The sequence below is a fragment of the Chelonoidis abingdonii genome, chromosome 2, assembly GCF_003597395.2.
Source record: "Chelonoidis abingdonii isolate Lonesome George chromosome 2, CheloAbing_2.0, whole genome shotgun sequence".
Taxonomy (NCBI): Eukaryota; Metazoa; Chordata; order Testudines; family Testudinidae; genus Chelonoidis; species Chelonoidis abingdonii.
Genome location: NC_133770.1, coordinates 283920577 through 283944869, shown reverse-complemented (window position 1 = coordinate 283944869; position 24293 = coordinate 283920577). Strand labels below are relative to the sequence as shown.

At 41.7% G+C, this 24293-nt stretch overlaps 1 protein-coding gene across 10 annotated transcripts in view; it reads left to right on the top strand.

Moving 5' to 3' along the window:
• The window catches only part of CYRIB (CYFIP related Rac1 interactor B), a 159632-nt gene extending 143270 nt beyond the window's left edge, over nt 1-16362 (top strand). For all 10 annotated transcript variants that reach the window (XM_032762903.2, XM_032762905.2, XM_075063241.1 and 7 more), the window contains 6 exons: nt 9155-9232; nt 9777-9893; nt 11537-11616; nt 12799-12925; nt 13924-13994; nt 15560-16362. In XM_032762903.2, the coding sequence (XP_032618794.1) occupies nt 9155-9232; nt 9777-9893; nt 11537-11616; nt 12799-12925; nt 13924-13994; nt 15560-15623 (537 nt within the window). In that variant the 3' untranslated portion in view covers nt 15624-16362. The remainder of the gene's footprint in view (nt 1-9154; nt 9233-9776; nt 9894-11536; nt 11617-12798; nt 12926-13923; nt 13995-15559) is intronic.
• The last annotated feature ends 7931 nt before the right edge of the window (nt 16363-24293 follow it).

Below are 24293 nucleotides of genomic sequence, written 5' to 3'. Positions count from 1 at the left end.
AGAAAGCAATTAACAAAAGTTAGGAAACTTATGACTGAGATGGATGGTCTTTGGGTTTCCCTGGCTCTTGTCAATTTGCATGAAGTGAACTTCCTCCATATATATCTGTTCTGTGATTTCTTTACAGAGAGAGTACTTTCATTGTGCTTAAATCTCAAACTGTTTGCCTTTAAATGAAAAATTATTGCATGTAAGCAATACAACATTTTTGAAATTCTGTATATTTTTGATTTTGATTGAAAAAGAACAAGAAATATTTTTGCCTGATCCATTTCCAGGTTTAATTTTTGAAAATAGGACTTTACAAAAATTGGGAACACAAAACCTATTTGAAATGTAATCTCTTTCATTTTTCTGTTTTTGAATATTTTCAAACTGCCTGCTAGCACTGAACATGAAAACAGAATTTTTACGTGGCATAAATATTAATGATAATGTGTTAGACCCTGATAATGAAGTCTGTACATAAGGGAAATGTCAAGATCCATCAATAATTCTCTAAATTCTTCAGGCAAGTACAGCCTAACACTATGTTACACTACCATGAGATCGACCCTCTGGCGATCAATGCATCAGGGGTTGACTTAGCGTGTCTAGTGAAGACCTGCTAACTCTGTACTGTGCCTAGAACATTGGAGCCTGATCTCTCTTGGGGTCCCTAGTTGCTACTATAATACAAATAATAAAAAATATTTGTTTTCTTATGTTCATGTGGAATCAGTAGCTCCCAAATACCAGTTTTAATTTTGTCTTTACAAAACCAAGAACTGGAACCAAGTTTATTTTTGTCCACAAGTAATTGTGCACTGGGGATATTTTCCAAACTATGGGCTTGTCAGCATTAGGGATTTTTGTACCATTGTTTCTACACCAATGCAAACACCACAGTGTACATGTGCCGCTTCATTGTAAAGTGAGGTGTGTGCCAGTGTGTGACTTACCTTCTGGTAAGTCACTCTGGTGTAGTGCATCTGCACAGAGAGTTTACTTGAACGTTCCTTTGCAAGTGCAAAAATCCGTAATGCAGACAAGTCCTAAAGATGTGTGTTATTTCAGTTGCTCAAGACTAATATCAATCATGTACGGGTATACTTAATCCTTCCTCAGTGCAAGGGGATGGATTAGATGGCCTCTTGAGGTCTCTTCCAGCCCTACATTTCCAGGGTTCTGTGTGTCCCCATTTTAATCTGACATATCTCTTCATCGAGAGAAAGTTGCTACCTCTGGTAATATAGACAGATACATACACACATACATTCTTATCCTATCTGATTTTCCACGTACCTGTAGTTTCCCAAAAACTAAGTAGCAATGGTCTAGACATAGTGATCTAATTCTATGGCAATAAGGCTGGCAAACTGGAGCGGATCAAAACATCCACTCTTCTCTCACATAGTTTTTATTCTGAAAAATTATGTAGATCAAAGCAGGAAATCTTACGTGCTCTAGGTACTTCTAAAGCAGTGGTTCTTCTTCGAGAGATGTCCTTGTGGGGTGCTCCACTCCAGCCGATGATGCATCCCTGCACCTTTTCTCGGAGGGTTTTGCAGCAGTACCAGTACGGGTCACTTATGCATGGTGCCTGCCTCGCGCGCCGTTGGCAAGTCATCTGGCATGCACATGACCTGGACTCCTCAGTTCATTTTCAACCGTCCCTGGCCTGACACGGAGCTCAGCAGTCCCATTGAAAACCTTCATTTCACATTGATAAGTTTACATAAATTAATGAGTTAGGATAGTTTAAACAAGTTTGTTGTTAGAGTTACGTCCCTTATTTAAAATTTAAAAAAAGTTTTCTTTTTCCATCCCTTAGTACAGTTAGAATTAGGTTAGGAAAATGCCTAGTTCACCAGGATTTAAAAGATACACGACGTGCAGAGAGGCAATGCCTGTGTTAGATGGACACACTCAATATGTCCATTGCCTGGCAAAAGCTCACATTCCTCAGAAATGTGCCAACTGTAACAAACTGAAGACTAGAGCTTGAAGGGATAGAGACCTGAGACTTAAACTCATCTTGATGGAGAAGCCCTTAAGACCTGCCTTTGACCCAGGACAAGAACCCTCTTTCTGGCATAGGTCACCAGTCTCCCCACCGCCAAGGTCCCCAAAGGCCAAAAAACCTGCAAAAAATGGCCATCCTCTTAACCTCATAGAGAGCAGATGAACACAAAACGGTCACCAACCAAATCGCTCTCATTGGTGCCAGCCACACTGCTGCTCAGCATGTATAATACTCCAGGCACCTTTGGCATCGGCCACGCGGCAGCGGCTGCCAGAACCTAGAGTTACGGTGCCAAGGCTAAGAGTTCTATGCTGCCCACTTCCACCATGGCATCGTCAGCAGCTCCAAAGGAGACTGCACCAACAACCGCTCCTATCACAAACTGCATTGGCACCGGCTCAGGACACCACACCACACCACTGATGCAATTGGGACCTTGCCCTCCAGCACCAAGGCTCTCGGCATTACGCCATTTTCTGTACCACAAGGATTTGTTGGTATCCTCAACTCTGGAGTCCCGTCTCCAGGCACCTATATTTCACTGGGGCCAGTAGTACCACACCAACATTTATCTTCGATAGCATCACAGTTTTTGAGTGAAGATGATGAGGATGTTGAAGGAGTATTTTCTCTTCACCGTTCCTCCCCTATGGCTACTGGACCCCCTACGACCACAACCCTCATATGCTCACGACATGCCACCATAGTATAGCCACCCATGGATGGCACCAGCCATACCCTATCCTGATCACTGGCCATACTGGAACCCTTGAGGGGGGTCTTACAAAAGACACTACAGCAGGTGCCATGTCCACATATGGAAGATGCCAGATTCTCACCTCCACCTTCAGAGACTGTAGTGACAGAGACAGATGAACCCATGGCAGAGCAAGAAGACAACACTGCTCTCGATGCCTCGCCAACCAACAACAATTCATCCTCCTCACTGGACGAGGCTGTTATGCCTCCTCCACCATAGTGGATGAGTTTACCCTCTTCCAGGACTTATTCAAAAGAGTGGTCAGTGAGCTCAAATTTATTCTGAAGGAAGTACCAGAAATTCAACATGAGCTAACTGATATCTTAGACATCTTCCTCCTCCAAGATAGCATTGCAATCAATGGGGCTATCATGGAACCCGCCAAGACGGTGTAGCACACTCCAGCCACTATACCTCCCTGCCTGCAAAAGGGTGGACCGAAAATATTGTGTACCCTCAAAGGGACTGGAATTTCTATTCACACGTCCAGCACCCAACTCTCTGGTAGTGGAAGCAGTCAACCAAAGGGGCAAACAACAGTACAGGTCTGTCTCCTCTTACACAGGGATTCTGTTCCGTGGTTAGCACGTAAAGCAAAAACCGTGTATAGTCAAAAGTACATAGAGTTCAATAGCGGGCGGAATCACCTGCACTACAGGTACAGTATTAAAATTGTTGTTTTTCTCTTTTTTGTGGGGTTTTTTTTTTTGGTTTTTGCCGACCGCGTAAAGCTGAAATCGCACATTAAATGCGTGTAAGATGCAACAGACCTGTACTTTCGATCCACCCTACGACAAAGAGAGTAAAAGATTAGACCTATTCGGCTGAAAAGTATAGTCTTCATCCATGCTTCAAGTGAGAGTGGCAATTTATGTGGTATTACTTGCCAAATATGACCACAGGAACTGTGGCAAATTTATGGACTTCATTAGGGAGATCCCAGAGGAAAAGGGGCAACAATTTAAATCTCCGGTCTCTGAAGGACAGATGATTGTATGCACGGCTCTACAGGCCTCACTAGACACTGCTAACATGGCCGGCAGGTCCACCACTACATCTGTGGTCATGCAATAAGCCTCATGGTTTAACTCCTCAGCATTCCCATGGGAGATGCAAAATACAGTCGAAGATCTCCCCTTTGATGGAGAGAAATTGTTTGCAGCCAAAACCAATGAGGTAATGCACACTATGAAGGACTCACGGGCCACTCTCAAGTCCCTCTGCATTCATACACCTGCCATAAGAAGGAGACAATACAGGTATTAACCGTATCAGAGGAATAGATACCCAACATACACACAGCAATACCAGAGGCCTTACGAGCAACAACACCATCAACAACGACAGAGACCACAACGATCACGTCCATCACCACCAGAGGCACCTAAACCTACTGCCTCTAATAAATTTGAAGGCTTGTTTGAGAGTCTGGAAGACTTCTCCTACATTCCAATGCTTACACTATCCACTCATCTAGTTAGAGACAGTTTTGCTCCCATTCTACCTGAAATGGGCTGCCATCACCATGGATAAATGGGCCCTAGAAGTCATCCGAATGGGCTATACCATTCCTTTCCTGTATCTACGCTCCACCCACCCATCCTCCCCATCCATCTTCAGGGACCCCTCTCATGAATATTTACTATGCCAAGAGGCATATCATCTCCTCCAGTTATGGCAGTGGAGACTGTTCCCACACAACACAGGGGGAATGGATTTTACTCCCCCTATTTTTTAACACACAAGAAAAACGGGGGATGATGACCTATTCTCAATCTCAGGTGATTGAACAAGTTTGTGAGAAAGCAGTGGTTCAGGATGGTCACTGTAACAACAATAATACCGGTGCTGGAGCAGGGGGACTGGTTTTCAGCCCTCGACCTGCAGGATGGTTATTTTCATGTTAGCATACACCCTGGCCACAGGCATTTTCTGAGATTTACTTAGGACAGAGACCACTATCAATACAAGGTTTTACCTTTTGGCCTGTCAACAGCGCCTCGTGTCTTCTCAAAGATCTTTGTGGTAGTAATGGTGTACCTGTGAAAACAACGGATAATAATATTTCCTTACCTCAATGACTGGCTCTTGAAGTCACTCGTTCGGACACTATTTGCTCTACCCAAACAATGATAGATTGCTTCCAAAGTCTTGGTCTACAAATAAACGGAAAGAACACAACAATAGAACCAGCTCAACAGTTAGAATTCATCAGCGCTTACCTCAACTTGGTGACGGTGAAGGCATAACTTCCTCGAGACAGATTCAACATGATAAAGACACTCCTACCCACAGTGTGGAACAGCCCACTCGTGTCTACAACTGTTGGGCCACACGGCAGCATGCACGTTTGTGGTCAGACACGCATGCTTGCTCATTCATTGCCTGCAAGGAGGGCTAGCAACAATCTACAGACCAAACAAACACAAGTTAAACATATGATTAACAATGCCCCCCCCCCCCCCTCCGGTCAGGACCACTACCTGGTGAACTCACCACAAACCTGTGCTTGGGATCTGCTTACTGCAGAATCCTCCATCACAGATGATAACAATGGATGGCCTCCTCTAATTGGGTGGGGGCACACATGCACATGGCACAAGTTTCAGGATTATTGGTCAACCGTAGACAGAGGCACAAAGAAACTACTACAAATTTTGTGCCTGTCCACATGCCTGCTTCCACTTCCTACCCATTCATAAAGAAACCAAAAAACTAGAATAATAAACTGACAACATTGGCTGCATATTTTAACATGAACAGAGCAAGGAGCCCCAATAACACCACTGTGTACCGAGGCTATGAAAGATCTGAATTGGTGCATCCAACACATATCGATATCAGTTCCTACTACCTGGATTCCAGAACAATGGCGGACGAACAGCATATGTTTTCACCAGGACCAGGAATGGGAATTAAACGATGCAATACTGATTCCTATTCCGAAATGGGGCCACCCACAAATAGGTCGTTCTTGCCGCCCGCAACACAAGTGTCAAAATCTGCTCTAGAGCAGGCTGGGGAAGCAATCAATTGGGGTCAATTCTGACAGGTGGGACACAGACCCTCACTGTGCTTCCCACAATACCATTACTCCCTCCAGAGTAATACAAGAAGGGGAAAAAGGGGCGGGGGGGACCGACAAGCCAGATCCATCTAATAGCCCTCGTGGCCAGACAAGTTGTGGGGTATCCATACATATACGGATGTTGGATGTACCCAAATCACTACTCCTCCTGGTACGGACCTATAAACTAAATGAGAGGGTGTCATAAGGGGGGTTATAAATCCCAAACTGAACCTTAGCGTCCAAATTTGATACCTCTGCATGAAACCTCTAAGCTTAATTACAGCTTAGATCTGATAGCCGCACACCAAAAATATAGTGTTTTTGGGGCACTTGACTCGCCCACTTCCCTGGGACCCCAAGTAACCTCAAATCCCTTGGATTCTTAAAACAAGGAAAATAAAACCATTCCCTGTCCGAGAGAGACAGTATTCCTGCACAGAGAGAAATTATCCTCTCTCCTCCCCTTTCCTCCTCCCACCAGTCTGTGTTACACCACTCATCACTGATAAAACAAGGGAAACAAGGAAAGATAATCAGTTCTCTAAGAAAATCTTTAATAAAAGAAAGAAAAAAGAAAGAATTTTCCTGTAACTTTCAATGATGTAAATATACAGGTCCTATAGTTTACAAGACAAAGAAGAAAACCCTTCCTCCAGTACCAAACAGATCAAATATCCCAGCACTACACATATAAAACTTAACGCAGCAGATACACATGTGCAAATAGAGAAAACAAACAATTAGAAAGCCTAAATCGCCTGTCTCTTACTATTTGAACAGAACTTTAGAGAGCCTGTAGTAATGTCTGGTCCCTCTCATACCCCCGAGAAAAGACACACACACAGAACAAAGGACCCACACCCAAAACTTCCCTCCACACAGGGTTGAAAGTATCTTGTCTCCTGATTGGTCCTCTGGTCAGGTGTTTAGTTCCCTGTTTGTTAACCCTTTACAGGTGAAAGAGACATTAACTCTTAGCTATCTGTTTATGACACAGGGCCAAATGCAACAGCTGAACATAAAGATGCTACATCTGAAGGCATGGCTCCTGAATGATTCTCTAATGACAAACTAAGTTGCTCTGAACAGGTCCAGAGGGTGCTACTCCACAGTAGAAAACATACCACACGTAGCACCTACCTACATAAGTGGAAGAGATTACAATATGGTGCACTGCCAGACAAACCAATGCAACATCTGTGCCTTTTTCATTGTTATTAGACTACCTCCTGGAATTAAAACAATCCAACCTTTCCGTCAGCTCAGTAAAGGTACACCTTGCCTTATCACCTCCTTTCATCAAAAAACTCAATGACACTACAACCTTTGCTCACCCAATCACCAAGCGATTCCTCAGGGGCATCCAAACCATCTATCAAGATGTAAGACCACCCACACAACCCTGGGACTTAAACTTGGTCTTAACGGCCCTCACTCAGAAACCATTTGAGCCTTTAGCAAACTGCTCCCTACTACACCTATCCGTGAAAGTGACATTCCTAATAGCAATCACATCAGCTAGACGTGCGGGAGAAATCGGGGCACTTGTGGCAGATCCACCATACGTAAACTTTTTTAAAGATAAAGTCACGTTACAAACCCATCCTGAATTTCTCCCGAAAGTACACGCGTCCTTCCACATTAATCAACGTATATAGTTTCCAACTTTCTTTCCTAAACCATGCAAGAACATGTTTAAGCTAAGGGTATGTCTACACTACCTGCTGGATCGGCAGGCAGTGATCGATCCAGCGGGGGTTGATTTTATCGTGTCTAGTCTAGATGTGATAAATCTACCCCCGAGCAAACTTCTGTGCTCCACTGCCGCGAGAGGCACAGGCAGAATAAGTGGGAGAGCGGCAGCAGTTGAGTCACCACAGTGAAGACGCCTCGACTTATTATTATTATTATTATTATTATTCACATAGCTGAAGTTGCGTAACTTAGATTGATTTCCTTCACACACACACACACCCCAATGTAGACCAGGCCTAAGAAGCATACCCTCAACATTAGAAGAGCACTAGCTTTCTACTTGGACAGAATCAAGCTATTTAGAGTTTCACCAAAACTCTTTACATCCATCGCAGAAAGCTCTAAAGGTACCTCCATATCCACACACAGACTCTCTAAATGGATATCTGGATGCATTCACCTAAGTTATCAATTAAAAGGCGCACATAACCTCCAGTAGGGATGAAGACACACACTGCTAGATCATATCAGTGTCAGTAGTGTTCCTAAACGTTTCAGTTATAGACCTATGCAAAACTACCACTGTAGCCTCCGAACACACCTTTGCCAAACATCATGCAATCACAAAAGGCCCTAAGGCAGATACTCAGCTGGGCTGAGCTGTATTATCGGCAATTATCCTACCAACTCCAAAGCCCCTACCATCTTAGGAGGGCACTGCTCTACAGCCACCTGGAGTGGAGCACCCACAGGGATATCCTCAAAGAAGAAAATGTTACTCACCTTGTGCAGTAACTGAGGTTCTTCAAGATGTGTGTCCCTGTGGGCGCTCCACTACCCACCCTCCTCCCCTCTACTTCAGAGTTTAAAGTAGACTCTGCGGTAGAGAAGGAACTGAGGATTCTGGGTCGCATGCAAGCTAGATGAAGTTCCAATGACACGTGAGGCAGACACCATGTATGACCTGTACGGGCACTGCTGCAAAATTCTCCAAGCAGATGCACAGGGACGCACCATCACCTGGAGCAGAGCACCCATAGGGACATATATCTCAAAGAACCTCAGTTACTGCACAAGATGAATAACCTCCTCTTCTCAAATTTATTTAATCCTACCCCCTCCTTTGTGTCTGTAGTAGTTTACGCTCCCCTACCCTAGGCACCTGGCCAACAGCCACTGCTCTCCAGCTGCCCAGCTCCTAAGGCAGAGTGGCAAGCTGCAGCTGGGCACTCAGCTCTGAATGCAGCACTGCAGAAGTAACAGTGTCTATTCCATACCACCCTTAGTTCTGTGCTGCTGGTGGTGGTTGTGCTGCTTTCAGAACTGAGCACCCAGCCAGCAGCTGTAGCTCTCCGACTGCCTAGCTCTGAATGTGCACAGTAAGCTTTTTTTCCCCCCTAAAGTGTCTCATACCCCTGCAATACACTCTGTTCCTTTCCTCCTGGACCCCCAATTCTAAAGACATTCAGGGCTTGCAAGGTGCTGGGTGCTCTATACTTCCAGTGACTTCAATGACAGTTGAGTGTTCTCTATACCTCTTAGTATTATATCACCATAAAGTTTCTCATCGGCTCCTAACTGAGCATCTGTCACTAAAATATATTCGTTTTCTCACTTTTTGTAGATGACAAATCCCGCTATACAGAATGACTTCAGCTACTACAGAAGAACTTTGAGCCGTATGAGGATTAATAATGTTCCAGTAGGTAACCTCTAGAAGTGAAAAAACACTTAAATGCTAAATTATTTTTCTTTCTAGTACTACTTATCCAGATTTTTACAGTACGAAACAATTACAGTAAAAGCTGTGTTATCTAGCACTTTACCATTGGCATTTCTGATCTGCATTGAAAGTCCGGGTTATAGTCCAGTTGGCGTAGGGCCTGCAGGTTCCCTACTTGGTTCCACATGACTCCCCAGAAGCGGTGACATGTCCCGACTGCTCCTAGGTGGAGGCGTGGCTAGGCGGCTCTGCATGCTGCCCTGCCCCACCCTGACCGTTGGCTCTGCAGCTCCCATTGCCTGGGAGCCACCTGTATCTGGTACTCCGAAACCCCTCCCATGCCCTTTGTCCCGAGCCCCCTCCTGCACCCAAACTCCCTTCCTGAGCCCACACCCCCTCCCACGACCAAATTGCCTCCCTCTTAGTTAACTGGATTTTTTGGCTTACCAGCACCCCCCTTTCCCGCAACATTCCAGATAACAAAGCTTTTACTGTACATATAATTTTGTATCTTTGTTTATAGGCAGAGGGTGAAAACGAAGTAAATAACGAATTGGCAAACAGAATGTCTTTATTTTATGCTGAAGCAACGCCAATGTTGAAAACCTTAAGTGATGCCACGACAAAATTTGTTTCAGAGGTAAGCATATGGGAGAAGGTTTTCCTTTGACTTACTGTAAAATGCAACTATGCTCTGAAAGACCACTCTTAAGAAGTTATTGTGGGAACCTCTGTCCTGATTACTCCCAGGTGAAATTTGCTGGCTTAGGGATTGTCTACATGGCGCAGCAAAGTGCACCAGAGGGATAGAGGGAAATGATTTATAGATGGCTCTAAAGTTCTGTGTTCTAACAGCACAGGACTGCGTTAACACAAACTAGGTGCCTTTCAGAGCACACCAACAGTCTACATATCTACACAGGGCAGGTACAGTGCAGCACATTAGCGCACTCTACAAATGACAACCCTCTACTGGGCTTTGCTGGCATCGTGTATACAAGCCAGTAATTTACAATCTGTAAATCGAATCTCTGCCTTTCACACAATCAGGAGAAATTTAGATACAGCCAGTCTTGCAGATGCTGTGCATGGTAGAGTAAGTTTCAGCTGGCCTTCCCACAGTTCTGTTGTAGGCTGTTGTCCAGTACCTGTGTCTATACTGTTACTGGTTAAAAACTTATTTTATCCAGTAAAATAAGCACATGCCTGTTGTGGTAGTGTGCCTTCGGTTATATTGTCTGATGACCTGATTTTTAGTCACTTTTTCTAATCGTATATCCATACTTGAAAAGGGCTTCTGGAAGTAAAGAGTGAAACAAATTGGGCTTGAAGATCTCTGCTTGAAATTGAGCAGCAAATTAAAAGGAAGTGATGTGCTTTTTTTAAAGAGAGAGTCCCAGGAGAGCTTTATTCCAGTATATATTGAAGTTAAAATGTAATTACAACAATACAAGCATAAACTTGATTAGATACATAAGTGTGTTAGAATAAATCTTGAACCTGTTATGGAATAGGATGAAAGTATCCAATTACTTTCTCATTTGTTCTGGAACTACCTATTGAAGTATCTGACATGATATCCACAACACCACTATTATTGACTTGGCTGAGACAAAAAATCTTACTGCATTATAGGTGAAATCGAGTTATATCAAACTTGCTACATGCGCTGGACCCCTGACTGCCCCCCCCAACAAGCCCCCCCGCCCCCATAGCGCTGTTTTACCGCATTATATCGTTATATCCGAATTCATGTTATATCAGGCCACATTATATCGAGGTAGAGGTGTATACATTTTTTCTATAAACAAAATATGTTGCTTTTTCAAATGAATAGTAATATATTCTTAATACTCTAGTACATAATGATCTCCAGTCAAAGACCGAGAATCTTATTTTAAGGTCACATTTTTCTTCCTTCTCAATGGTCCTGTCATGCCACTGTTTAAGCTCCCCACTGAAATCAATATAGCAAAAATAAACTCCCCCAAAATCAATGAGAAGTTCTGTGTAAAAATGGAAACTAGAATAAGGCCTGGTGTCTGTAATAGTGGAAATGGTACAATCACTGTGGTTTTAAAACAATTGAATGTAAATGCTTTATAGGTAAAGCTAGGTTTACCAGTACTGCAGTGTTTCTTAACCCTTAAAGGGGTGGGTGTGGGTATGTTTTTAAACTAGAGCACCCAGTCTAAGGTAGTGCTCACTGACTGGAACTGTGCTAGGTTTTACAGTATCACACTTTCATTATACTGAATAGAATTACTATTTCTCCTTTCACAGAATAAAAATTTACCAATCGAAAATACCACAGATTGTTTAAGCACCATGGCTAGTGTGTGCAGGGTCATGTTGGAAACCCCGTAAGTATGAGCTGAGTGACAAAATTCAGTTCTTCATTTATAGTCCCCTTGTACACAGTGTCTATAGAAAATATAAGTATGCATGTCAGGCGTAATCCATAATGCATAAAATGAATGGGAAAAAAATAGGAAAATCAACAAAATGGGAGCCAAATAATTTTTTTTACTAAATTCCATAACATTTTTCTAGCCTTTTTATGGCTTATTTGTCTCATGCATAGATACATCACGTTGTCAACTTTCTCTGAGAATATTGTTTAATATTTAAAAGTAGAATGGGTATGAAAGTTAGCAGATCTCTCAGTACCTTTGTAAATGCCTTTATGTCATGCATAATTCAGGAAAATATAAAAATTTGAGCACACTTGCCTAGAGCATGCTTTGAAAAATGGCTCGAGCAATGCACGTAATGGTTCTTTCCTGTTTTTGTTAACCGCTACATCGAAGGAGAATTCAATGGGTGAATGGTAACTCCAGCAAGTCTACTGCCTGGGTCCTTGTTTGCATAGTGAATATAACAACTTGCAGGGCTGGGCTACTCGAGTCTTCTGTAAATGTGACAAACTATGGGCAGGTGAAAGAAAAGTCAAAACATGTGCTAAGTTTTTCTAGCCAGCTGTTCCTGGATCTGAAGAGGCTCCTATTTGATTTAGCTGTTCAGGAATGGAGTAGCAATGTCAAATAAAAACAAAAACACAAGGACAGGGCCGAATACCACAGTGGACGTTTTATTGAGGGGTATAAGAAGGAGGGACTCCAAACATTGAACTTCGGGGACAGTTTGTGCCACTGACAGACAAGCAGTTAAGCCTTGCTCGTAAAAACTTGGCATCCTTATTCCATGCATACATCACAAGTGAATTGTTTTTTTCTTCTTCAGGTATAAAGTAAATGTTCACTTGTTTGGAAGAAGTCAAGACAGCTAATACGAAAAATCCTGAAAATAACAGCAATATGTCAGTTTGGGTTTGAGAGAGAGTTATTCTTCCAGTTTCCAAATAAAGGGCTTTCTAAGCAATGGTCTGACTTCTGTGTTGGTGGAAAATAGTTGCATTTTTCTCCAAAGAAACTTTCCATTTTTGGAAGGTTTCTCTCTAAAGTGACCTTTTTTCAGGGTTAAAGACGAAGGCCTGTTTTGATGTTTAATATCATAATGGATATTTTTGTGTTCTAAAATTCCAGTGAGTACAGAAGCAGGTTTACAAATGAGGAAACAGTATCGTTCTGTCTGAGGGTAATGGTGGGTGTCATCATACTCTATGATCACGTGCATCCAGTGGGCGCCTTTGCCAAAACTTCAAAAATTGATGTAAGTTTTGTGTTGCTCATAGCCTTTGGATGTTTAAACCAAAGTTATACGTAGATTCTCTCTTCTCCCCTCCTATTGTAATATGAATTTTCTGAGTCCAAATAAATCAATAACAAGCTTACGTACATTCTGGGATGCTCCTAATTGGTTGGCATATACTACCAGCCTACCGTATACATGATGTCACACAGCAAGCAATCCAAAATCCACATTCAGATGCACAAAAAGGCATTTTAAGAGTTAAAGTAGAAAGTGAATTTCAGTGGAATCCAGATAACACCCAGAAACATTATTATACTTTATTTACACAATGTGTCTATCTTTTAAATAACAAATGTTAGAATATCTGCACAGGAAAAGCTAGTAGGTCCAGTGTGTCGTCCCCCCGGCCACATAATTTTTCATCCCTCATGATCATCCAAACCAACTTGGATTGGTTGCTCTGTCCTCCAACCTTCAACTTTGCCCCCTTTTATTCTGTAATTGAAATGTACTGTTGGATTTATACTATTGCATGTCTATTTTATTTGTTAAATGTGTATTTCTTTTGATGCATCTGCTCTTGTCCCATGGAACTTGGGCGAGGGTCGGGGGGGTTTATTTTGTATTGTTCTGAGCACACAGACAAAACAAATATTAATTTTAAAAACAAACCAGAAAACCCCCCCTGTGAAACCTTTTATATTGTCCTTAAGATAAAAGTCTTTTCAGTTCCTTACAGCAGATTTTGATGTAGCTATTCCACTGCTTGTAGATGTGTGGAATTCTCAGTGTGATGGCAAATCACTAGATAAGCCTTTCTACATTAAGGGAAGATTTCAGAGTACTAGATGTTTTGCCACCTTTCTAATATCCAGAAGAATAACATGTACATTTGTACTTTTCTCTGCAGTCCTTTAAAACAGTTAAGTTTTAGGCCTTGGGGAACTATATTTTTTGCAAGTTATTTTTATATGGCATTCACATGATATAGAATATTAACTTGTTTTAATTTCCAGATGAAAGGATGCATCAAAGTCCTTAAAGACCAGCCTCCTAACAGTGTAGAAGGCCTTCTAAATGCTCTCAGGTACTTATTTTTAACTTGAAACGATTTTAATATGAATTTTTTAGATGGTGCTGAACAGAGAGACCTGGATGATGAAGTCTTACAGAATCATAGATCATAGGGTTGGAAGGGACCTCAAGAGATCATCTAGTCCAACCCCTGCTCAAAGCAGGACCAATCCCCAAATGGGCCCCTCAAGGATTGAACTCACAACCCTGGGGTTTAGCAGGCCAATGCTCAAACAACTGAGCTATCCCTCCCCCCAAATATCAATCTAACAGATAAAAGATGAGCCTCTGTTCTGCAGGCTTCCTCACTAGTGTGCCTTGATCCTAACATGAAGTTGATTCCCGTTATGGATGAAACAATAGTCAAGTCTTCAGGCCCATTCATTCCCTGCTCCCCGGTTCCAACTGACAGTGAGCTTACCTGCTGTTAATCATGTTATTTTATGGTGGTTTTTTAGCTCAAAATTTGCATTTACTAACATGGAACTTTCATATGCCATTTGTATTGCCCATTTCCGTAGCCAGTTAGCCACCTAACTGCACAACTGTGTACGTTAGGTGAGAGTTAACACTGGATAAAATAACAGAGTCCGGTGGCACCTTAAAGACTAACAGATTTATTTGGGCATAGGCATTCTAGGTAAAAAACCCACTTCTTCAGATGCATGGAGTGAAAATTACAGATGCAGGCATTATTATACTGACACATGAAGAGAAGGGAGTTACCTCACAAGTGGAGAACCAGCATTAACAGGACAGGAGAGAGAGCTGGGTACAAGAAAAGAAAAGCGTTTTAGAGCAGGAATTAAATTCAGTTTTCCTCCAATGACAATAGGACAGGAACAGTCTCCACATAAATATACTTAAATGTCTGTTACCTTGTATTTCACCTAATTTGAAGCACATATACATTATCAATTATGAGATTAAACACACTTCAGATAATTCCCATAGTAATTCACACAATGGCCTCACTTAAATACTTGCCATTTACCCATATTAAATGTTTCTTCCACATTTTTCAAATTTAGGAACTATTGTAAATATAAATGTTTAGTTCAATGTTACCTACTGCATTAAACAGAATTCAGGAATAAGAAATCCTATAAGTAGCCATTTGCTTACAGTAGGAAATTCCCAAAACTTATGTCTTTACTCAAGTAGAGCATCATCATCAAACCTTAATCTCAGTCCAGACCTACTCATTTTAGATATCATTAACTGATAGTTTAACAGTCTCTAATGTGTCAGTGTTCCTTCCTGATCCAGTTAATCCTACTCAAAGGAGAACTGAGGTTTTTACCCAAATCCATGTACATATCCATTTAAAATCTCCTTTAGTAACAGAACAGTTGGACATAATCATGAGTAGCATTATCTGTTATTTAGTATTTCAATGAGAATTACTGCACTTTTCTAGTTAGGAAGTACATAAATAGATCTCCCAATCATTGGTGAGGGTTGACTGTAACTAATCAATAAATTTGGTATTGTTCTGTCAATTACTTGCTTTGTCTATTGTAGAAGAACAGAATTGTAACTGTGCTTTTGTTTAAAAATTTTTTTTTTCATTTTTAGGTACACAACAAAGCATTTGAATGATGAGACTACCTCCAAGCAAATTAAATCTATGTTGCAATAACAATTACCTGGAATTAGCACCTGCTGTAAACAGAAGACAGTATTCTGCAATGACTGAGATGCACAGATTTTTTTTTTTTAGTGATTGCAACTACTATCTCATTCGTTTTTGCTTTCTTTATTTTCTTCTCTTCCTCTTTTCCCTTTTTAATCACTTTCTTGTTCTTAAGTAAGCTCAGACTTCTTTTCTGTGCCAAATCAATGAAAATGATCAATTCTGGAAGGTATTTGTACTTTTCAGAACAGCCATCTTTAAGTGGCAGCTAATTATGCGTTGCGTTTGGATTTCTCTGTACTGGGGAAAGTTCTGTGACTTGAACTAAATATTTTTAAACTTGTGGTTTTTTCTTTTTTTGAAAAACTAATATTTAATATTGCTTCTTCTGCATGGCAAAACTGCCTATTTCTGCTATTTAAAAAACCCTTGATGACTTCATTTTCTATTGCAGCTTATTTTCATGTGCAACCATGAGGAAACATAAAAGCAGATTTGTTTAAATTAACTGTGTTTGTACAAAATGGTACTCAACACAAAAGTTTTTTTAAATAAGTAAAGACTGTTTTGTTTAAAAGTTACGTTTGCATTTTGACTCATTTTTGTAAGGATGTATGTTGTATGTTTAACCTTTAATAACTAACGTTAAAAAATGTGGTGTGTGCGTAGCAAAATTACGTATGCATGTTCATGTCAAATGATTGACTGTGGATAAAATAATAAAAATCAGCTTTCATTTTTCTAAGTGTGGTTTGTTTTACCAGTGTTTTGAGTGAGACGTCTCCATGATTTTTTTGGCTTTTTACCAGAAAAGTAAATATATAAACTTTATATAGTGAAAACTATGCTGCTGTTTCATTACATGTAATCACCTGAAATGGAACCAGTGCTTAGTTAAGCCTAACATGATCTGTTAGGGTCCCTGATTTACAATATATGGTATGATATGGGTTATTTCCTACTCCCATTACAATCATACAAGCAAGGGAAAAAATCATGTTAATTCAGCTAGTCCAGGAGTTTTTTAACTGAGCAGCCAAAAAATCCCAGTTTTTTTTTCACTGTGTCCCATAGTCATTTGTGCTCTCCCAGTAAAGAACAATGAAAAAAACTTACAATATGTATTTTTTAAAAATTTAAACAGTGAGTGTGCTAGCGCTGTTCAAAACACAGAAGTCATTCTGTCGTCCCCGCCCGTCCCAAAATTAAAATCTGTTCGAAATGGAGAAGACAGTACTCATGGGGACGGCAGAATGGAGATTATCTTTGATAATCTGTGGCAAAATTATCAAAAGATTAAAGTAGGCATTTGCATAGAATAAACTGTTTTCTCATTTAAAAAAATCCTTCAAAATTTAACCCTTATACATGCTTATTGACAACTTCACAAATTGCACATTCCAAATGTAGTATTTAATTAACATAACTGTACCTTTTTTGTATTGTGAACCTTCCCAACCAGAAGGGATTAAAACACTTTTTTTAAATAAAAGTTTATTCTGTAGGAAATATCTAGAAAATGTTCATGACTAAAGCTGTTTGAACTGATCAAAAGCATTGTTTGCTAGCAGTTTGAAATCTGTAAAGCTACTGTTAGTTTGACTGTGATTGTACCTCATGTTTGTGAACATTCACATGAGCAAGTCTTTATTAATACAAATACTTGGGGAATGGCTGTTTTTGAATGAATGCCCACATCCACGTGCAAACAAAGGTGTCTATGCAGGAATAATAGTATCTGCTGGCTGGTCTTCACCGTCTGTTCTCATCTTGTCTTACAACTGAAGGTAGAAATACTATGCGACTCAGCTGGCCCATCACATACCACATATTGATTGTCGAAGGAAGCTTGTTCCAAGCATCGGAAGGCTTAAACTGATGACTAGATGTCAGGGATTCCTGCCAGGAGACCTGCATTCAAAAACATACTGTGCAGTCTTTGCTCTCAGATGAGGAGAAAGCTGCAAAACGGTCATACAACAAAATATTGGAGAGATTTTGTAATCTGTGGGTCACAGCAGAACCAAAACAATGAGATTTCTTTGGAGGAGTGAAATCCCTAATCGTGACTGTTTAGCTAGAAGAGCACTGAATAAGTCAATTGCAGACATCAAATTATGGAGAGTATGGGGCTCATCCTCTGCCTAACATGCAATGTGCAAGCATAAAACTTTGTGATACAGAAAATGGTACAAAAGGCAAAAGCAACCCCTTCTCCAGGAGCACCTTCCTTTGTGTTTGCCTGGTCCCTATTGGCCCACCCCTGGGCAGCCTGGTTGTCCTATAGACATTTTCCCAGCATGGGAAGAGGAGATGGCCCTTTAAATGTGATAGAAACAAGCAGCTGTGGCCCTCAAGTGATCATTTTGCTACTATATACTGTGTTTACTACATCTCCTTCCATCCCAGCTAGTGAGTGCTCTTAACTCGTTATACTTTCCCCTAGTTTTCTTTCTTGATGAAAGAGCCGACACATTCTCTCAGAACAATCCATGACCTTTTCTTGTAATACCAGATTACTTAGTGCCTTTGTTTTCCTTGATAGCTCAATGACATAAATCTGAAAAAGCTAAGACAGAATGCATTAGAATGACATTCCAACAACATTGCTCTTTCTTTTTGGCAGACTTTTTTTTTTGTTTGTTTTCATTAATTGTACTGCTGCCCAAGAACCTTAGTAAAGCAAAGTGTAAGACATCAAAAAAGAACTATTCACTCTGTTGCTTTTCAGGATTCTTTTTAGCAGCTGCCACTGGAAAAATGCTGAGATCTGTTTTGAGTGGTTGCAGATGAGTATTCCATTCAGATCTGCAAGCACCCAGTGCACCGAAGCTGGATAACTTTGCTTAGCAGTAACCTCTGGCCCTGTAGCCCTCTCAGTTCCTTCTCACCTCTCATGGTGTGTCAGAGCATTCTGTGTGGTGTTTACCTCGTGTTTCTTTCTGTCCAGAGTTTCTGGAGTTGTTGTATATAGTAAGTCAGTTTAGTGGTACCCTTAAGTTTTTATTAGTTAATGGTGGTCAGCAGCAGTTTTTAGCCTGGTTTAATGACCTCACTAAGTTTTAAATATTGCCTGCTGTGTGGAGTGTTTATTCTTCATAGTGACCCCCACACTGGGTACTTATTTCACCTGGGAAGGAGCACATTAAAAAAAAAAAAAAAGTGCTCCATCTGCAAGTCATTCAAGAAGAAAACGCAAGTTGGAGGGACTTGCACCTCAAGCAGTACTTTCTGGAGCAGGGCTCGAGACCCGCTTTGTCACTGGGAACCTCCACAGATTATGTGGACTTGCAGAGCCCTTCAAAAGCGATATGAGATGTTGTTCCAGACCCTGGCTCTGATAATTCCCTTAGGAGGAAGAGAGGGATCCCTTTCCTTCTTCTGGTTCTCCAAGGAAGAGGTCTCACAAGACTGAGACCATTCTTGGATTCAAAGAGATGCCTCCTTGTCTTCTAAGAGGAGTGGTGACTGGCACCATGATTCCTCAGATACTTGGGATGGAGCTAAGCCATCTAACTGCTCCCTATTACTGCATCAAGATCAGTTGGACACTGTTGTTGGTTCTAGTACTAGCCATGGGGCATCTGTTGAGTGTGGTATCGGTGACACTGGTGTCAGCACAGACTGTCTCTGTGCCATTGGTATACCAGACAGTATCAGACCTGCTCTGCCTCTCCATTACGGATTCTCCAATAATTTAGGAGCACTCAGCTACCATAGCTGCTTCTGCTTTGGCTGTGTCCTCAGCACCACCTGATCTGGTCACAGAATTGTCTTGTTTGCCTGTACCATATTCTGCACCACTAGAGGTGCAGCATGCAGCGTTGAGGTCTGCCTTCTTTTCAGAACTGAGGGATCTGTTGTTGAGGGCAATATCATCAGGACCGATGATACTTTCAGTGCAGACCTCATCAGGATCAGTACTGATTCCAGCTTCAGTAACACTATCTGCCCCGCTGCTGAGCGGAAATGTGATGTCTCTTTCGGTGCTTAAGACTTTGACAGTTCTTCCATCCTCCATCTCCACGTTGATTTTCATGTTAGTGTATAGCTCTCCAGATAGATGCAGCTCTTTTGAAGCCTAGTCCTTGTTGAAGAGCTTCATTGCCACCTACAGCAATGTGTACTGATTAACGATGTTATGTCCCTATGCAGGGTTTCAAGTGCTTCTATACCCCGGCAGCCCCTAATTCTTGTACCAGCAGCAAATAGATCATAGAGAGGGAGAAGCAAGTCCACGCATAAGGACAGGGACTCTAAGAGGCTGAAGCTAATGTTGAGAAAAATGTATTCAACTTCATCATTACATATGCTCACGGCAAATCAGCGAGCATTGTTATCTAAATATGACTTCATCAGTTGGGATGTTGTGTCCAAATTCACTGATAATTTGCCAGAATGCTCCGGGAAAATGTTTAAGATGTTCATAGCACATGGTCATCTGGTGGCCAAAAAGTCAATGCAATTAGCTCTGGTTGTGGCAGATGCTTTCACCAGTATTATGGCATCAACTGTAACTATGAGAAGGGCCTCAGGGTTATAGAATTCCAGCGTTGCTCCTGAGGTTCAGCAGAGCATAGACTTGGTTGGGTTTTGTTTTCTGACAAAACTGCTGAGACTTTACATTCTTTTAAAGACTCCCATCCTACATTACATTAACTGGGGAGTTTATTCCCTAACCCCAAACAGACATGATTATGGAGGTCAGGAACAACAGCAGCAATACTGCTCACAGCAGTTCTTCTGGGAGTTCTCCTTTTTTGTTGGGCAGGAAGGTTTCTCCAGGAAGAATGATAGGTCACAGAGGAGAAGACCTTCTGGGTCCATTTTAACTAGCCAACCTGACCTCCAGCAATGTTGAGCAAGTAGCCATTTTGACTGTCATTTCCTGGACAGCATTCCAGTTGTGACCTCCCCATTCCAATCTCCTCAGTTCAGGGACAGGCTGTCTCACTTTTATAGTGCTTGGGACACGGTAATTATGGACAATTGGGTCCCAAGCACCATGAGGTTGGGTTATGCCATAAAATTTCTGCACATCCCTCATTTCCCATCTCCCATGCCCATTCCTTCTCACAAGCCATTGCTCCTTCAGCAGGTCCAGATTCTGTGTGCTTCAGGAGCTATACAGGATGTCCCCCTGCAGGATCAGGGAAAAGGATTCTATTCCCAGTACTTCTTGGTCCCCAAGTCCAATGGAGTGATGAGACCTATTCTCAGTTTCCATGATCTCAACAAGTATACATCAAATACATGAAATTCCGGATGGTCAACCTTAGCTTTTATTTTTCCCATGCTGAATCACAACAACCGGTTTGCTGTCCTGGATCTTTAGGATGCTTACGTCACGTGGCAATTTTTTCGAGTCACAGGAGGTTTCTGAGATTTGTTAGGGTAGGTCGATGCTATCAGTACACTGCCCCACTTTGGGCTATCCTCAGCTCCATGTGTTTTTACCAAATGCATGGCTGTGGTGACAGCATACCTCAGAAAAAAAAGGAATTTAATGTTTTTTTTGGTAACTGGATGATTGGTTGGTGAGGGGCAAGTCCAGAAAACACGTCCTCTTGTATCTCCAGTTCACATTGTCTTTTTTGGTTCTCTGGGTCTGATTTTGAATCAGGGAAAGTCAACATTAATTCCAACTTTAAAAAACAGTTCATTGGGTTTCTACTAGACTCTATGAGTTAAAGAGTGTTTTTACTGAACAAATGATTTTGAGCAATTTGTCACCTGTGTCTCTGCTCTTACTCTTCAGCTACGATCTGGGTATGCCTGAAGCTGTTAGGTTGTATCGCTGCATGCACTTACATGGCGTAGCATGGCAAGATTACATCTTGGTCCTCTTCAGGCTTGGTTGAAACTGGTATATCTCCCAAGTCATCAGTCATTGGACAGTTTGGTGCAGATGCAGTTGCCTGTCCTGGACTCCTTAGACTGGTGGAAGGATCAGGTCAACACTGAAAAGGTGTTCCCTTTGTTTGTCCTCCTCCAACCGGGACGATAGTTACTAATGCTTCCACCACAGACTGGGGAGCCCATCTAGGGGATTGAAGGTTCAAGGTTTATGGACAGAGCAGGAAGCACCTTTCATATAGATATCCTGCCAGCCATTTACAATGTGTTCCGGGCTTTTTGAGCACAGATCAAGGGCACAGTTCATATACTCACCAGCAACTTGACTGAAATGTTTTATGTGAACAAGCCGGGAGGTGCCTGATCCATCCAACTTTGGTAAGAAGCAATAAAATTATGACAGTTCTGCATCAAAGAGAACATCATTCCCACAGCTGCTTGTTTACTGGGGTTCCAGAATCACTTGGCCAATTATCTGAGCAGGAATTTCACTGAGAATCATGAGTGGTGTCTGAAGACCACTATGGTGATATCCATTTTCAGAAAATGGGGCATTCCTGCTATCAACCTGTTTGCAACAAAGGACAACACAAAGTGCTATCAATTTTGCTTTCAAAATGGTCTCAGTCCAGGTTTATTTACTGATGTTTCATCTGAATTGGAGATTGATGCTGATGTATGCTTCCCCTCACAAGCCCAATCATCCCTCTGGTCAGTCTCAAGTTGAGGATGGATCATACCAGACTGATTCTGATGACACATCGTTGTCCAGGCAATGTTTTTCTGATCTGAGTCTTTTTGTTCACCCAACCATTCTTCTTTCTTGTCCCGATTGACTCAGTACCATGGTTAGATTTCAAATCCAGCACTGAACATTCTGTGCCTCACAGCATGGATGCTGCAGTTAAATAAGGAAAAGGCGTGATGTTGAGAAGCTGTTTGATAGGTACTACTTAATAGTAGCAAGCCCTAGGGCTACCTGTTTGGCTAAATGGAAAGTTTTTTCTATTTCATCCCTAGCCCAGTGAATTCAACCAATGCAAGCTTGCATTTGGGACATTTTGGAGTACCTGTTACACCTTCAGTCCTCTGGCCTGTCACTTGGTGGCAATTTCAATGTTTCATCCTCTGGTCCAAGCGACATCAGTTTCCTCAGACTCCATGGCAATCAGATTTCTGAGATGCGTCATTCATCTCGTTCCACCTGTAAAGGAAGTGATTTCTCAGTGGGATCTTAACACTGGGGTTGGGGGTCCTCCTGCGTCCTCCATTTGAGCTCTTGGCAACTTGTTCTTTGTCTCTCCTATGCCAAAAGACAGCATTTCTTGTGGCTATAACTTCAGCGAGTAGAGTTAATGTGCTGCAGGCCCTTATCACAGACTGTCTGCATTTTTAACTTTTTAAAGATAAGGTGGTCTTGTGGCCTCTTCCTAAGCTTTTGTCTAAAGTGAGAGAACAATTTCATCATAAGCAGACAATATAGGATGAACAGAGTCTTCTTTCCTTGGAGGTGAGATTTTGCTTGATGTTTTATTTGAAAGAATTAAGCAATTTTTCTCATTGCCTCAACTTTGTTTCCTTTGCAGATCAGATGACGAGTCCTATTCAACATATTCATAAATGATCTGGAAATAGGGGTAAACAGTGAGGTGGCAAAAATTGCAGATGATACAAAATTACTAAAGATAGTTAGGACCCAGGCAGACTGTGAAGAGCTACCAAAGGCGCTCTCAAAACTGGGTGACTGGGCAATAAAATGGCAGATGAAATTTAATGTTGATAAATGCAAAGTAATGCACATTGGAAAACATAATCCCAACTATACATATACAATGATGGGGTCTAAATTAGCTGTTACTACTTAAGAAAGAGATCTGGGAGTCATTGTGGATAGTTCTCTGAAAACATCCACTCAATGTGCAGCGGCAGTCCAAAAAGCATACAGAATACTGGGAATAATTAAGAAAGGGACAGATAATAGGACAGAAAATATCATGTTGCCTCTATATAAATTGCTGGTACACCCACATCTTGAATACTGTGTGCAGATGTGGTCGCCCCATCTCAAAAAAGATATATTGTAATTGGAAAAGTTTCCGAAAAGGGCAACAAAAATGATTAGGGGTATGAAACGGCTTCTGTATGATGAGAGTGATAAAATTCGGACTTTTCAGGTTGGAAAAGAGATGACTAAGGGGGGATATGATTGCTTGTCTAAAAAATCATGCTGAGTATAGAGGAGTAGATGAAGTGTTGTTTACTACTTCTCAATACACAGGAAGTAGGGTCACACAATGAACTTCGTAGGCAGCGGGTTTAAAACAAAAGGAAGATTTCTTCACACAATGCACAGTCAACTTGTGGGAACTCCTTGCCGAGCTGTTGCGAAGGCCAAGACCATAACAGGGTTCAAAAAAGAACTAGATAAATTCATGGAGGATAGGTCCATCAATGGCTATTAGGCAGGATGGGCAGGAATGGTGTCCCTAGCCTCTGTTTGCCAGAATCTGGGAATGAGCGACACAGGATGGATCACTTGATGATTACCTGTTCTGTTCATTCCGTCCTGAGCACCTGGCATTGGCCACTGTCAACAGGGCCATTCTCATGTGCTTATGAATGGTCAAGCAGTCTCCACGCAAATGATTTCTTCTGTTACAATGAGGTATGGGATAGCTTGGTCTTTGCCTCCACAGAGGTTACGAGCTCATTCGACGAGGGCCCAAGTGACATTGATTGCATTTCTCAGTGACTTTTCAACATTGAGGATTTGCAGCAGGGCTGCTACGTGGTCTTCCATACATACTTTTACTAAGTATT